This window comes from Amphiprion ocellaris, chromosome 1 (genome assembly GCF_022539595.1).
Source record: "Amphiprion ocellaris isolate individual 3 ecotype Okinawa chromosome 1, ASM2253959v1, whole genome shotgun sequence".
Taxonomy (NCBI): Eukaryota; Metazoa; Chordata; class Actinopteri; family Pomacentridae; genus Amphiprion; species Amphiprion ocellaris.
Window position 1 is genome coordinate 10,159,530 of NC_072766.1, and position 14,662 is coordinate 10,174,191.

Below are 14,662 nucleotides of genomic sequence, written 5' to 3' on the forward strand. Positions count from 1 at the left end.
AAATCAGTGATGACTATTCACTTTCTTCTGAGAGCCACTTGGTAACTGAAAAAAAAAGAATCAGGAAAGGGTTCAGGGCATTTTTCCAGCTATATAGCGCAAGCCCCAGAGAAGAGACAATGAGACCCAGACGGGCTTAGTAGTCCAGAAACCATTCCCCTCTCAATGGGAACACGTCTTGGACACACACTCCAGTAGTTTTGTCTTGTATGTTGCTATCTGTGCTAGCTGCAGAGTGGCGGGGGCCTGTGCCAGGCAAGGGTCCATAGGGACCGTTGGAATCGCTGGGGCTGGAGGAAGTTGGTCTGAGTCCAGTGGGGCGATCTGGGCTTGGTGACAAGCCAAGCTGTCTACTGCAGGGACGCTGGGAAAATGTAAATAAGAGCCTGATAAGGGCTATTGTTTTCATTCCATTCTCATCCCAGCTGAATGGCCTGCTCCCAAGCCACAGAGCATTTTATCTCGAGAGGGGGAGGAGAGAAAAAAAAATGGAAGGGGTGGGGGTGCAAGAGATTTAAGAGCCCCCATAGGAAAATAAAAATAAACTCGCTGGACTCTTCTCTTGTTCAAGCTAATTCCCCAGTATGTGATGTCCTACTTTGAAAGGACGAGAACAGCAAGAAAACTCTTCTTTACATGCAAAACTTGCACAGAAGTTCCCCACTGTCATAAGTAATTACACTTGCTTTTACTCGCAAATCCACTCCAATCCAAGAATTTAAATCCAGTCAAATCAGAAGTCAAGTGTGAATCTTCTATCAGAAATAATTTGTTATTGTATAGTGAATTAAGTGTCTATGAATTTTTGACATTCTGTTATAATGTGTCAGTAATTAGTATGTTGAGATTAACCTGTGTTTCCATTGGCATCTATAATTTCTCCAGAGAAAACAGACAGGCATTTTCTAAACTGAAATAGCATTCCTCCTATTAATCTAAATTCTTCAGGAAAATAGACTGTGGAAGGGTGCTTTGAAAAAAGCCAGATATCACACTCGTTTACCGTTTTCCTCAAGCACGCCTGCGCAAAAGTTACTCTGCTTTCACCAAATCCATTTTTGGTTGCCTGTTTTGTCCACACCGTTCGAACACTGAAAGGTGTTTCAGAGTTATTTTATAGACTAATCCAGGTCATTATTCACCTCTCCCAGGTGGAAGGCAGGGAGGACAGCAGCACATTCCAGCTGTAGTCTCTCCTGTTGGAGGACTTGGCAGGTCGTGTCTGGCCCAGCGGAGGGGATGGAGAAGTGAGGGAGCGGCAGCTCTCCTGGGAGGGAGGTGGAAGGGAGGGGAGGACTGGAGTAGAATGGAAGCTGGCACCACATTATCTCCAACTGTTGGTGCATTCCTTAATGATCAAGTGCTGGAGGAGCATCTGTGATAAAAGTGTGTGTGTGTTTACATATGTGTGTGTGTGTATGTGTGTGTGAGAGCGAGAGGGAGCATATGTGTGCATATTAACATATGTTCGATGTGTTTGTTTAATTCCCCTTTATAGCACTTTAAAAATATGCCTTTTCTGTGCTTTAGGGGAGAAAATGTCAAGCATTGGTGTGGGTCTGTCTGTCTGTGAGGATTGTATGATTTGAAGGGAGTTTGTTGTTCTGGGAGAGGAAGCTGGCTCACCCAGGGGTGAGAGGCAGGGAAGAAGAGCTGAGCTCGGCTACTCCCTTTGCCCTTAACCACTGTTTTAAGATCTGTGATCTTTGTGCCACGCAGGGAGTTAACACACACAAACACACATAGAACACATAGAACACATAGCCTTTTCTGTCTCCCTCTCTCAGGGTCAAGGGGACAAACTGTGAGTTGGGAATTGGAAAGTCAATAAAGCAGAAGTAATGTTATAATGACCCTGAGCTGAAGATGTCCTGTCGACCCCCATCACATTGGAGGAAGTGGACAATCAAACAAAATGGTGACTCTGCTTGATCTCTCTGAAAGCCATCCTTAAACAAGGCCACAAGAACTACTGACCCCCTGTTACTCCCAGTTCCTCTGAAGTCAGTGTGTTTGTCAGAGGGAGCAACGGTGTTTGGTTTTGGGGAAGCGAGCAAGAGATGTTGCAGACGGATAAAAGGAAACAACACTTGTATACATCCTCAACTGTGTAATTCTCCTCTGTGTTTGATGTCAAGGATGATAATGGAGACACTGGAAGAGTCCAGAACATTGCATGTGACAGGCCCTTCTAAGTCTGTTACTCTGTTAAACATTACGTGCAACTTGAACTCAAAGCATATTACAGCTACACTGAGACAAACCTCTGTGGCAGAACTACGTTATTACTACATCCACTGTTAGATATATGGGAAGACTATTGATTATGGTGGACTGTGTGACCTTGTTGTAATAATTCATGTGTTTGGTTTTGAATTTTGCTTCAGATCTACAGAAACAAATCTTATAAATAAAATTTTTCTCAGGAAATATATTAAACCAGGGGACAGTCCATACAGAAAATCAGCACAGCCATCAGATAGACAGTATATTAACTGTTCTCTCACAAAATAACCAAGAAATTATTGCTTTCTAAATGGAAAAAAAAAAAAAAAATTAAGAATGCTACATGTTTTGCAATGTTTGCAGTTTGTAAAGGAGTGGCTCAAGGTGGAGACTTGGAGGCCTGCTTGTGCTGCTGGTGTTTGATGGGAACAGGCTGAACCCTAAGCATTGCAGAGATGGTGGAGGCTTGGGTCAGCCAGCCCAGTATGTTCTTTATCAGCTACACCAGCGACAGCATGGCAGATTGCAGCCATTCCTCCTCTGATTCATTGTCTGCTGGACAAATGTTAATTGTTTTCATCATTGGCAGCTATGTGAACGTTTGGACGTACCCAGTCTGACTCCTTGCCTCCCACTTAATGTGTGTCTCTGCCCTTACGCTATCCCCACAATGCCTGCTTCCCTCCTCACTACACCCTTAGCTCATCTCTCAACTGTCAGCCTGAGTCTCTTTTAATGTTCGCCGCGCAATGCCATCAAATAAAATACCTCTCTTTCATCTGATACAGACTTTTCATTTAGATGAGGAGATTTATGGCATCTACAAAATTATGAAAGGAGAAACTACAGCCGATGCAAAATATTACAATACATTAAAATATTACAATGTCAAATATTACAAATTAACTTAAATTTTCCTTTTCATTTTTTAGAATCTTCATGCATGGAGAAGCTTCTGTCTAAAGAATGGAAAGAGAAGATGGAGAGACTCAACACTAGTGAACTGCTGGCAGAAGTAAAAGGTGGGACTATATTGTAACCAAGCTGATTTACCACACAAGCAACACTTTAAGACACGTTAAAAAGTTCCTCATTCCTATCAGACTTGCATAATTTATGTACTGCATAATATCAGAAAAAAAGCCTTGTACTCTGAAACAAGACAAAGGCCTTTGGCTGCCCTCCTCCTTCATTTCTCTCCTCCCTTATCTTTTGTTGGAATGCCCAACTCTATCCAAAGTGCTTTTCTTCAAAATTCCAGCCCATTTAGACCCATTCTGAGGCTCTCTGTGCTTGTCAGCGGTTTATTGTTGTTGTCCCTTCAGACGGCCCTGAGCCTTGCTACTCTGTGCTGGCACATGCAGTGCGTTCATGCTGCTCTGGTAATTGTTGAACCCAAAGTGTGCTTGATGTAAACAGAGCACGGCTGAGCTGAAAGGAGAGAAGCCGCTCGGAGAGGAGAGGAGACGGTGTGGAGACGCGCAGAGTCGTCTCCTCAGTGAGCTCGCGTTTGAGTGGAATGTCTCGACTCTGACAGTGAACGCCCTGCGCAGCGTTCAAGTGCACCGCAGCAAAGCACAGCTCAGCACTCCCCCAAAATCTCTGTTTATGACAGGGCGAAGGTGGGCTGAGGATGGGCAGGGCTGCTGCCTAGTCCTTAGCACTGACTGTTACAGAAACCTGGTGTGTTTATACAGCACAGGAAAGCACAATACCAGCTGGCTGATAACACCAGGCTGCCACTGGCTCCTGCACTCGCCCTCAGAGAATTCCTTTAATCAGAGAACTTCTTGTGTCTTGCTTGTAATTCTTGGAAATGATTTAGGCAATGGGATTTCAGTGTATTCTCAATATAACATTTGAACACTTTTAATTAATATTTCATGGAGATAATTCACAAACCTAAAAGAGGTTCACAGTTCATTGCTGTGCAGGTGTTTTTGATAGTTTGCTTAATATTTTCTTTTCATTAAACATGGGTGACATACATAAGTAAAACTAGTGTTTAGCTCTGCTGAATTACTGTTTCTGCACTTGCAGAGGCAAAGGGAAAAAGCCGTTGAATGTTCTAATAAGTATATTCATTGGCAATAACCTTAATGAACTGAAGGATAAATCATTCGTTGGTAAACTAGATTCATTGTATCTGTCCTAGTATACTGTATGCCAGCATAGATCAAAGTGCATGGGGTAAAATGTTTAAAATGATTTAGCCTTTTGAAAGCTGGTCTGTTAAATTACAGACAGGGCATTTCTTCTGTTTGATGAATGGGAACGGGAAGGTTACTTGGTGGTCTGTAAACAGGTAGGGAGCCTGATAATAAACACTATGGCCTCTGTCTGTTGATGAGTTATGGAGACAGTCTATACACCACAGATACAAATATAAATGCTTCTCCTATCACAGAGGCAGCCTTAGATTTTTAATTAGCATGCCATTTCATATGACTGTAGACATTTCAAAGGGCTGCTTTGTGCTCACCCTTACAAATGTCTCTCTCTCTGCGTTTGATGTCTGCCTGATGTAAATACAGGCAATTAAAATGAAGCCCAGGGTTGGAGATGCACAAGGTCCGCCTAATTAAAACACAAACAAAGGTACCAAGCAGAAAACACCTTATGATTAAGATCTTAAGTGTTATGATGAATCAGAGGTTCCATTAATTGTTAGGTTAAAATCAGTACAAAAGGCAAACATGCCTGTAGGTTTTAAATAAATGAAAGATAGTAGAGAATAAAGGCTGACATGCAGATAAAGGCTACAGTACCTACTGGCAGAGTGGCCTTGTATATTCTATGCTGATCGCTCACTGATTCCTCAGCCAATTATACTGAGCATCTTGTAGGCTTCCTTTTGACATTGTTCCATCAGAACCTTGAAAGACAGGTAATTGTGTTATTGCAGGGGCAAGTGGTGGAATTTGCCTAATAAGGAAGTAATTCTGTCTCGTTCTTAGAAAACAAATAAAAATGAAAAACAATAGGGGTGACAGAATTTGACCTGAGGCTCTACCCATGAAAAGAAAGACATTCTTTTACTGGAGTTGTGTTCAAACATGCCCTGAATACTTTATCCCGCTGAGGTGAACAGGCACGTACAGTAAACAAACAAAACAAAACAAAAAAAAATTGTATCAACAACATCAGAGATTTGCTTTTCAAGGTCTGCAAACCCAACCAACCATTTACCTCTTACAGATGACACATCTGTAATTATAGCTTATTGTCATGTGGGTGTTTGACTGCATAATGTGCCGTCTTTGAGGTAAAGGCACATTTCTATTTTTTTTAGGTTTCAGAGCCAGTAGAAACAGGCACAGTAATCCAGTCGAAGCGATGTGCTTAAGCCAGACATGTAGAATGGTGTTATTAAGGGTTAATGATTTCAAATCTCCATCTGCCTTTTCTTCTATGCGGTTAGGGCTTAGCATCAGTAGGAGCAGGCAAAAAGGAGAGTTGGTGAAGGAGCATTAGTGGCGGATTTCTTTTCACCAGTCAATTCCAGAGCTAACTGTTTGTTTTCATACCTGAGCTTAGCTGTCAATCTGCAGGAACGATGAAATCTCCTGAACAAAACCACAGAACAAGAAAGGGAGGCCGGCTGGAAGGGCTCCAAACCACACAAAGTAGCAGATAATAGGAGGCAAGGTGGAAGGAGTGCAAGAGAAAGAACTAGACGGAGGAAAAGATTTCAGATGGGGCACCGAGCGTCAACATTTATAATTATGCATCTCAACTTTTTTTTATATATATATATATATATATATATATATATATATATATATATATATATATATACATATATATACACATGCACGCACACACACACACACACACACACACACACACACACACACACACACACACACACACACACACACACACACACATATATACATGTGTGTGTCTCTGTGTGTTGTGTATATATGTGAAAATATATACAAGTATCATACACAGTGTCCTGTAGCAGATAAGAATCCTCTCTGTTGCATGCTTGCTCTATGCAGGGTTTTGAGCTTCATACTCAACAGAGCTGTTTAAGTTTCCCTGCTGGGTGGCAGTTTACTGGCCCCCCGTTGGGGGCAAGAAGAAAAAAAAAGAGAGAAAACACACAAACTGCTCAAGCATTTACTCAAATGGGAGGAAAATATGTAGTTACTAAATTGGAACACAAGCTGTATTCATTATCTTGGAATCTGCTAAAAAAGAAAGACAGAAAGAAAAAAGCTTAACACTGTACACTAGCGTTGACATGGCAGCTTGAATTCTGAAGCAGAAAAATCAGGGCTCTTGCACTGTCACAATCAATTTGAGAATGGTGTCTACATGACAGTGGTCGGGTGCACACAGACAGTCCTGTGGCAGGCAGATAAGTGGAAGCTCTTTAGGAGGAGAACAGAGGGCAGGGCAGGGTGGCAGCTGAGACTGATTTGATGCTGGCCCTACCTGTGCTGGCTGCACTCCTGCACGGACAGAAAGGCGTCCACTGTGTGAACACAGAGCCCATATTGTTCAGTCATATGGGTTAGCTTCAAAACATGTTTATTCGCTTTAAAATTTAACTTCATTCTTAATGGCTTCCATAAAGTGAAGTTTCGATGCTACTGGAGATACACGACAGAATATCTGTGCATTCTGTAATACTTCCGAGCGAAAACGGGCTTATTCAGCTTCAGAAACAAGTAGGAAAGCAATTATGCATAGCAGATTTCAAATGGTTTGTGTGCTTTTACAACATACTGTATATGATGTTTATTATATCTAGCCAAACATACAAAAACATTCACACAAATAGCACAAAACAGTATCTGTCCAGTTGCTCCAGTCAAAAATGCCTCAGTTAGCATTTTCTTCACAACACTTCAGTCAACTGTTTGCCCTGTGCACTCAGGTGAAATATGAGCCACAGTAAATCATTATTCCTCAGGCCACATTTGCCAGATGAATGCATGTGAGTGTTGGACTGTGTGTTTTTCTCCTCTAATGAATTGAGGAATTTAGCTTGTGGCAATGGAGGTAAAAAAGGGAAGTGCTGTGCTCGTGTATATGTGTGTGTGAAGCTGTGTGTGTGTGTGTGTGTGCGCGATAGGGACAGAATTCTCTGTGTTTTGAATTATATTCCAGCAGTTTGCCATGGTTTGTTCAGCTAAAGACATTTTACAGTGCATAATACATTAAGTGTGTTAATACTCTTTCATTGGAGGAGAACAGAGCTAACAAAAACATACAAATGTCATTTATAAAAGGACGGCCCCCGAAAAATATTCCTCAGATTTCTCTCAGCAAAACAAATAGTATTTTCACAACCACGAAAAGCTGAAGGGCTGACCTATGCTAGTGCCAAGGATGTAAATGATACATTATTCAGATATGAATAGATAAAGCGATCTCAACAGATGTGGACAAGATTTGAATTTCAGAGACCATCTCAAAAGTGCATGCAAAATGGTCGAGAGATTTCTAGACTTCTATTTTTTAAATCAAAGTCTATTTTATTTGCACTTCAAATCAATTTAATTTCTTATCTGAGTAGTCTCCAGCTGCATGAACAAACCGGTCCAAATTTTGATATTGTGCAATGCGCTCTGTTTATTCTCACAAGTTTTCTTGTCACTTCACAACATTAATCTGGGTCTCCTCACTGTATACACAAGTTCCTGTTTCTAAGGCAAAATGTGAATAAAGCACCACTGATGTTGCACAGGTGTTATTTTTACCTAATGTAAGCATGGCACCTCGCTTAATACGACAGCAAATGGAAAACTGACAAGCTGTAGTTCGAAAATGGCCAAGAAAAGTATTTGTTAGCAGCTTTCTCATTTTCATAGACACTTCAAACCAGATTAATTTTCATCTGGCCTTCCTCCGGCTGCATGCACAATCTCCATTTTTTTCCTTTATTATGCAGTAAGGCCTTTGAGCTATTATGACCCACTTGAGACCTACATTGAATTTGTGAGGGTCCCTTCACACTATATGCACAATTTCCAGTTTTCAAAAAAGAATCCTGTATTGTAACCTAAAGAAATTCCAACTTCTTTTTTCAATGTTAATAACATTCTGTTCTTTTTATTCATTTTCATGCATAGAATTATCAATACACCACTTTTATTGAGTTTCAAACCTTTAATTTTCTTATTTGGAAGTTGGGGGTCAAATCCTGGTTTATTATTTGATTTATTAAAGTTTACATTTAGAACAGTATAGTATGAACAATAAAGTATTAACTGTATTTACTCTGTCATTTTTTAATATTTTGAGGGCTGTTGAACAAAAAAAAGCATCTGAAGGACTTCTAACAACTTCTACCATTTACATTCCAAAAGGGATCACACCTATTTATGTGCTATAAGGAAGATATGGAAAGACATAGCAGCTTTGTGCTATGCATAGTTAGTGCTGTACATGTCAGCGTGATTTTCTTTCTTTTTTTTTTTTTTACACATATCAGAATTGCAGCTCTCCAGCTGGTCTGTGCGGTGTGATCATCACATCTTCTTGAAAACGCTCTCCTGGCATCATGAATTCACTCTCCTCACTCAAGTCACTCACTGCTAAAGTCTAATACAAACATCTTCTCTGGTTAAGTCTAATGACTGGATTTGTATTAACACCCCGAGAGCTAGGCAGGTGTTCTTATGAATGCACACACTTACCTCAGCTGTCTTTGCTTTCTGTTTTTCCAACTATTTCAGTCTGTCACTTGCGATCTGGATTAAACCCAGACGAAACGCAAGCATTGTTCATACACTTATCCGTCAAAGACAACAGTCTGAGGCTCTTTTCAAATAACTCCTATGCACGGTTCAAGGAAACAAGTATGTTCTCCTGTAATTATAGTTGTAAAGGAAAGACCAGTAAAAAAATGTTCTTTGAAAAGAATGAGATAACATCTAACTCCTAATGCACTTTCAAAGATTTACTGATGGGAAGTCATTACCTTGATCACTGTTTCGCAGCCCTCAAGCATTTTGTATGAGTGAGACCTTGAAAACCGTGCATTCTTTTTATATTTTAAGGGCACAGGGGTCAGCCTTATCATCATGAAGGCCGCAAGAGATGAATAGAAGGATTGGAGACAAGCTTTGTTTTCATGTAATCATCTTTGCTACAACATCTTCCAAGGTACCAGGATCGCTGGTTGGTTGCACTGTATTATCGAGAATGATGCATTCAATTACTGAAAGAACAGAATTAAAGTTTCTGTCTTGAGTTTTTTTTTTTTTTTTTCCCTTCAGTGTGAATTTTAGGGTCACTGGCATTCCCCATGGAGTAATATGTTTAGGTCGAGCCCCTATCTTGGCTTTGATGAAGTACCTTGTCCAGTGTCATGGATAGACAGTTAAGTGCTGGAGCTTTTACATTAGCATAATTATACTGAAGAGTGAAGCTCCCTCCATCATCAAAATATTAGTCTCCATCAGTGTTCACCATGAACAGCGAAACTACAGTGGATGAAGTGTGCTTTTATTAACATCCTCTCCATATGCCAATCCGAAAATTTATTTTTCAAATAAATACAGGTGCTGAGCCATTAAAATGACTTTGATTCTGTTAAAGTATCTTAAAAACATATCTGCCTATATTCAAATATGTACGTGCACACACATGAACTGGGAACATACTAGGTACTGTAGGAACTTGTGACTTTTTTAACAAGATGATGGGTAGTTTTTCACTGTGAACAAGCCTGTATGTTCATACATACATACAGGTACATACATATAGGTAAGCTTAAGGGACTGAGAGTAATTGCCAGTGCATGACGTGCTTGTGAGTCATTGCTTATGCTTGTTAATGGGGTTTTACTGGCAAGATTAACAGCTTTTTATATCATGGCAGAGGCAGCACGCCAGGTAAAACAGCTGTTGCTCATATTGTCTTGGTTGTAGGACATGGAGACACATTAACACCATATTACTGGAAACACATATGGCCTTGTAGCAACGCTGAACAAGTGTATATAGTAGTTAAAAGCAAAGGGATACCATAAAACCAGCTCTTCTTATTCTAGCTTTTCTGCCAGTGCGGATCCTCAATATGACTTTTTTTGGACCAAAGGATAAAATGTGTTCAGTCATATTTAATGCCACAAAAGGGAATTTGATACAAAGATTGGCTTGCGTTTCATGCTTTTGTTGAAGCAGTTTTTATGGTCTTGGAGAAAGGTCTGCGAGCAGAAAAATCCTTCTATTTTGAACACTAAAGAAAGTACCAATAGATGCTGTTTGCTGCTACTCAATTGGCTCTTTGTGTTTTCCACAGAAAGAATGGACAAAGGGTCAGGTGACCGCAGAGTTCACACACGTGCATTTACTCAGAGACGTACCTTTTATCGATTGAAGCAGCGCACAACACACATCTGCACACACTTGCGTCTGCATTCACACACACTTTGGGAGAAAGTAAAAAGAGAGAGAGAGAGAGAGAGCGCCTCAGCACGCTAAGCATTCAAGCTATGTGCAGGCTGTGTGTGCATACAGCTCGGTACAATCGTAGCATTTAGAGTCCTCATTTACTTAGGATGGGCTCGCAGCATATGGAAGCATCTACAATAGCTGACTGATAGAGAGACAAAGAAATTCCAGTCTTCTGGTGCTAAAAAACTCAATTCAGATCTGGTCATAATGGCTCAGCTGTCTTAACCAAAGGAAGGGAAGAGAATAGGGTGCCTTGTGATTTTCCCCCTTTTCACCCTCACCCTCCCTCGCTTTTCTTCTTTTTTTTTTGTGCCTGAATCTTTTATCTGTGTTATTCACTCGGGACTCTTCAAAGTAACAAGCCTCCTTCTTTTTCCCCGGTACTGGACTTGGAACCCAAATTAGAGACTGCTTGATTAGAGCAGAGAGGAGGGAGCCAAGAGAGAGGGAGATGTGGGTATTGGACAAAACAAATCGCACCCCTACAAAGTGCCTTTTATCCAAAGACCCCAAGGCTCAAATACCCCCGTCCCTCCCCAAGCAACCATGGCTCTGCTTGTTTTTCTCTTATCATTTATTTAGTCACCCGTTGATGTTTTCTGCCCTACTTGGTGACGTTTAAAAGAGGCAGGGATCTCAAAAGGTGAAATGCTCAATGGGCTGAAACTGAACAACACACCTTTACTTGCTTGTCTCCTCCTACAATGTGTCAATCTCGAATTTTTGAAGTTGACCTTAGAAATTAAAGAAAAAAAGAAAACACTGCTTGACCACTCGCTCCTGGGATCTTCCCTGTGCGTCAGGCTGGTATTGTGCTACCGAGCCTCCATCGTCTACCGGGAGGGTGTCACAACATGTTAGGTCTGGGCTGGCTGCTGGCTGGCTGCTGGGGTTTATGTAGCGCCAAGGCATCTCTGGGTCGTCTGTCTGCCATCGGAAGCGCAATGTGAGGAGACATGTTAACAGGCAGACCCCAGCCCTACTGCTGTTAAAAGCCATGCAATATGCAGGAAACGGCCTCTTTTGTCAGCGGGCTGGTCGGACACAGACCACGACTCTCCTCTTCTGTACCACCCAATAAAAGTTTTATCTGCATTTTAAAGCTGATCCATAATTTAAAGCAGGAAGAAAGAGATTTTAACACTAACCAGCCAACAAAAAACATATGTGTCTGATTTTCTGCTCAGCTGTACAGTCTCTGAGGTGAAATTCTTCCACCGTGTTTTCACTTTGAGATATCTGGATTGCCAAAGTTGTGTTTAAGTGTTCTTTCATCATTATTCTGAATAACTCCTGATTTTTTTGTTGATTTTTAAGCACTGGCTTACACAAAAATAGAGAGAAAAAGTTTTAATTAATTGATAAATAACTATGTTTAAAATAAGCAAAAAGGGGAGGCCTAAACTGCAGTAAAGAGGACGGTTTGGGCTTCTCACAATTCAGCTCAGCATCAAAACAATGGACCCTCTGTTAGTATTCTTGTGGTGTCTAAGCAGGACTCAGCTCTTCACACTCAGACTAGTACTTCAGATCCCTCTGTGGACCCCCAGCACAAGTCTCCTGCATATTCACGCACACAAAGACAAAATATACAGTAGCATGTGCTGCACATTCTTCAAAAAAAATGCAGCAGTATGTTTTTTTTGTTTTTTTTTTTTTTTACACATTCAATACTCAAACTAGTGAGTGACATCAAATGTGTAATTAGACAGACTGAGCAGGCGTCATTGAGTCCAGATGTTTTGCTCAAAGTCATCTATGACCCGATGGCCTCGAGGAGCTTCTTCTAAATGATGATTTTCTTGTTTTCCTTTCCTTTCTTCCTACCTTTATTTCTCTCTTTAGCCTCTCCCTCCTTTCCACTACAGTATTGATAGCGGTGATTTATTGTGACAACGACTGATGTATCTTGCTGGTGACCTGTAAAAGGCAGCTCCTTCATGGACATAGCCAAAGGTTAATAAAATTGGTGCTGATTGTATCAATTTTACAGATAAGCCATTCACAACAAGTGTAGTCGGGTGAATAAGAAGTCAATTCAGGCCTTGGAAACTGCACACAGGCCCAATGAATAGCGGCTTTTAGGTGCTTTTTTTCGTTAGGAGGATAAATGGAGAATTGCAGCTCTCTTCCATTGCAGCAGGCAGCGGAGGCAGAGCGAGGCGAACTGAGGTTCAGACAAGCCTGCCAGTAAATTGCCCTGAATGGGTTCTGGAGGTTGACAGGCCCTATTAAGACAAACGGCTTTCCTCATCGGAGAGATAAAATAAATCAGGTGTTTAGTCAAATTAAAATAGTTTGAGTGGAGAGGGCCCCTGGGAGCTCTCGGAGAAACTCAAGACAGATGTGGTCAGAGCCGAGAGGAAGACACCCAGGAAAGAATTCAGCTCCTGCTGGCCCTGGGCCAGACTTCACTGTACTGTTATCTAGATCTTGATGCTTTTATCCTTCTCCCTCTCTCTGACTGTGTCTCTCTGTCTCTTCTGTCAGCTTTCCTATCTGTTTTTTTGTGAGCGTGTCCCCAGATCAGCTTGTCACACAGTAGTGCAGTGGGAGGAGAGTGAGTTACTGTCTAGCCTCTCACTGGCAATTATGTTGGCTGTGTAAGTCAATGGTAGGATCACTTAGCATTGATTAGGCGGAGGGAGAGAGCAGTGCAGCGGAGCCGCTCTCTCTATCACACACAGTGCGGACATGTGACTGTAGAGCGAGAAGTAAGCCTGTTGGTCTGTCATTGCTTTTCTTTTTGAAGAATGCATTCACAAGATTGAGCGTGTGCTTATGATGAAAAAAATGTTTTAATTACGATTGTTACAGTTCATTCAGAATATTGCTGTTTTGTGCTTTCATTTTTTTGTTGTTGGGAAAACTTTGTATTATCCATTCAATCCGCAAGGAATTCCTCCTCTAATATGTAGGTGGAATTGCCTAGTATATAAAATTTGTGTCATTTGGGGGTCAGTGCAAACAGTGAGTCTTAACACTTTCTTTACAATCACCCCTGGAAGTCTGACATAAGCTGCCACCTCAGTTTGACAGCTCCCTGCAGCTCTTTGTCTATGTGCCGGGAACAATTCCTTCCCTTTCTTCCTCTGAAAGCTGTGAAAACCAGCCACAGCAAAACAGACAACTCCAGGCTGCGTCTGACCTTAACACTTTCGAGTGAATTCACTGCAGTTGGTTTGCTGCCCGTGTAGTTTTCTTTCTGCTAAATATTGTGTACGGTACAATAGCACAATATGATGATCGGTGTATGTAGTGTGTGGTCACTTTTCTATATTTAGCAGTATACAATGATCAAGGCCTTCTGCAGATTTTCACCCAGCTTACACCCCGGTTATTTAGTCACGGCCACTATGAAACCTATTGAGTACTTTTTTTTCTTTCAGGTATGTATAACACATTCTTGCATTTATGTTTATGACTCAGGCTCTCCACCTTGTATTTATCCTTTCCACTCCTGACATTGCTCTCTCTCTCTGTCCCTTCACTAGGTACTCCAGAGAGCCTGGCAGAAAAGGAACACCAGCTCTCCACAATGATCACTCAGCTGATCAGCCTGCGAGAGCAGCTTCTGGCTGCCCACGACGAACAGAAGAAGCTTGCGGCCTCACAGATGGAAAAACAGAGGCAGCAAATGGAGTTAGCTCGTCAGCAGCAGGAGCAGGTAACTACTCACTCTTTTCTTTTCTCCCATTCACAATATCACATGTCTCTCTCTCTGTCTGCACTGCAGCTAACAACATTTTTCCACTTTAGAATATTCTATATTTCCCGACACGTTTGTTTTTATCTTTTCTTTTTTTTTATCTTTTCTTTTTTCATTTTCCTTCTTTATTTATTACTTTAAACATTAATCCTATTTCCTCCTTTAATTTTGTTTATGCTACTTCCTTTTCATCTCAATAATAAAGCTCATTAAATACATTTGGGACAAACTGTCACTTAACTCTCTATTTCATATTGCATTTCATGCCTCAAATGTGCCAATAAAATCTTGCTCCTTGGTAGGAATT

The 14,662-nt window shown here is 41.1% G+C and overlaps 1 protein-coding gene across 13 annotated transcripts in view; it reads left to right on the forward strand.

Moving 5' to 3' along the window:
- The window catches only part of sox6 (SRY-box transcription factor 6), a 135,564-nt gene that overhangs the window by 65,823 nt on the left and 55,079 nt on the right, over positions 1–14,662 (forward strand). For all 13 annotated transcript variants that reach the window (XM_035944453.2, XM_055010230.1, XM_035944451.2 and 10 more), the window contains 2 exons: positions 3,159–3,248; positions 14,141–14,313. In XM_035944453.2, the coding sequence (XP_035800346.1) occupies positions 3,159–3,248; positions 14,141–14,313 (263 nt within the window). The remainder of the gene's footprint in view (positions 1–3,158; positions 3,249–14,140; positions 14,314–14,662) is intronic.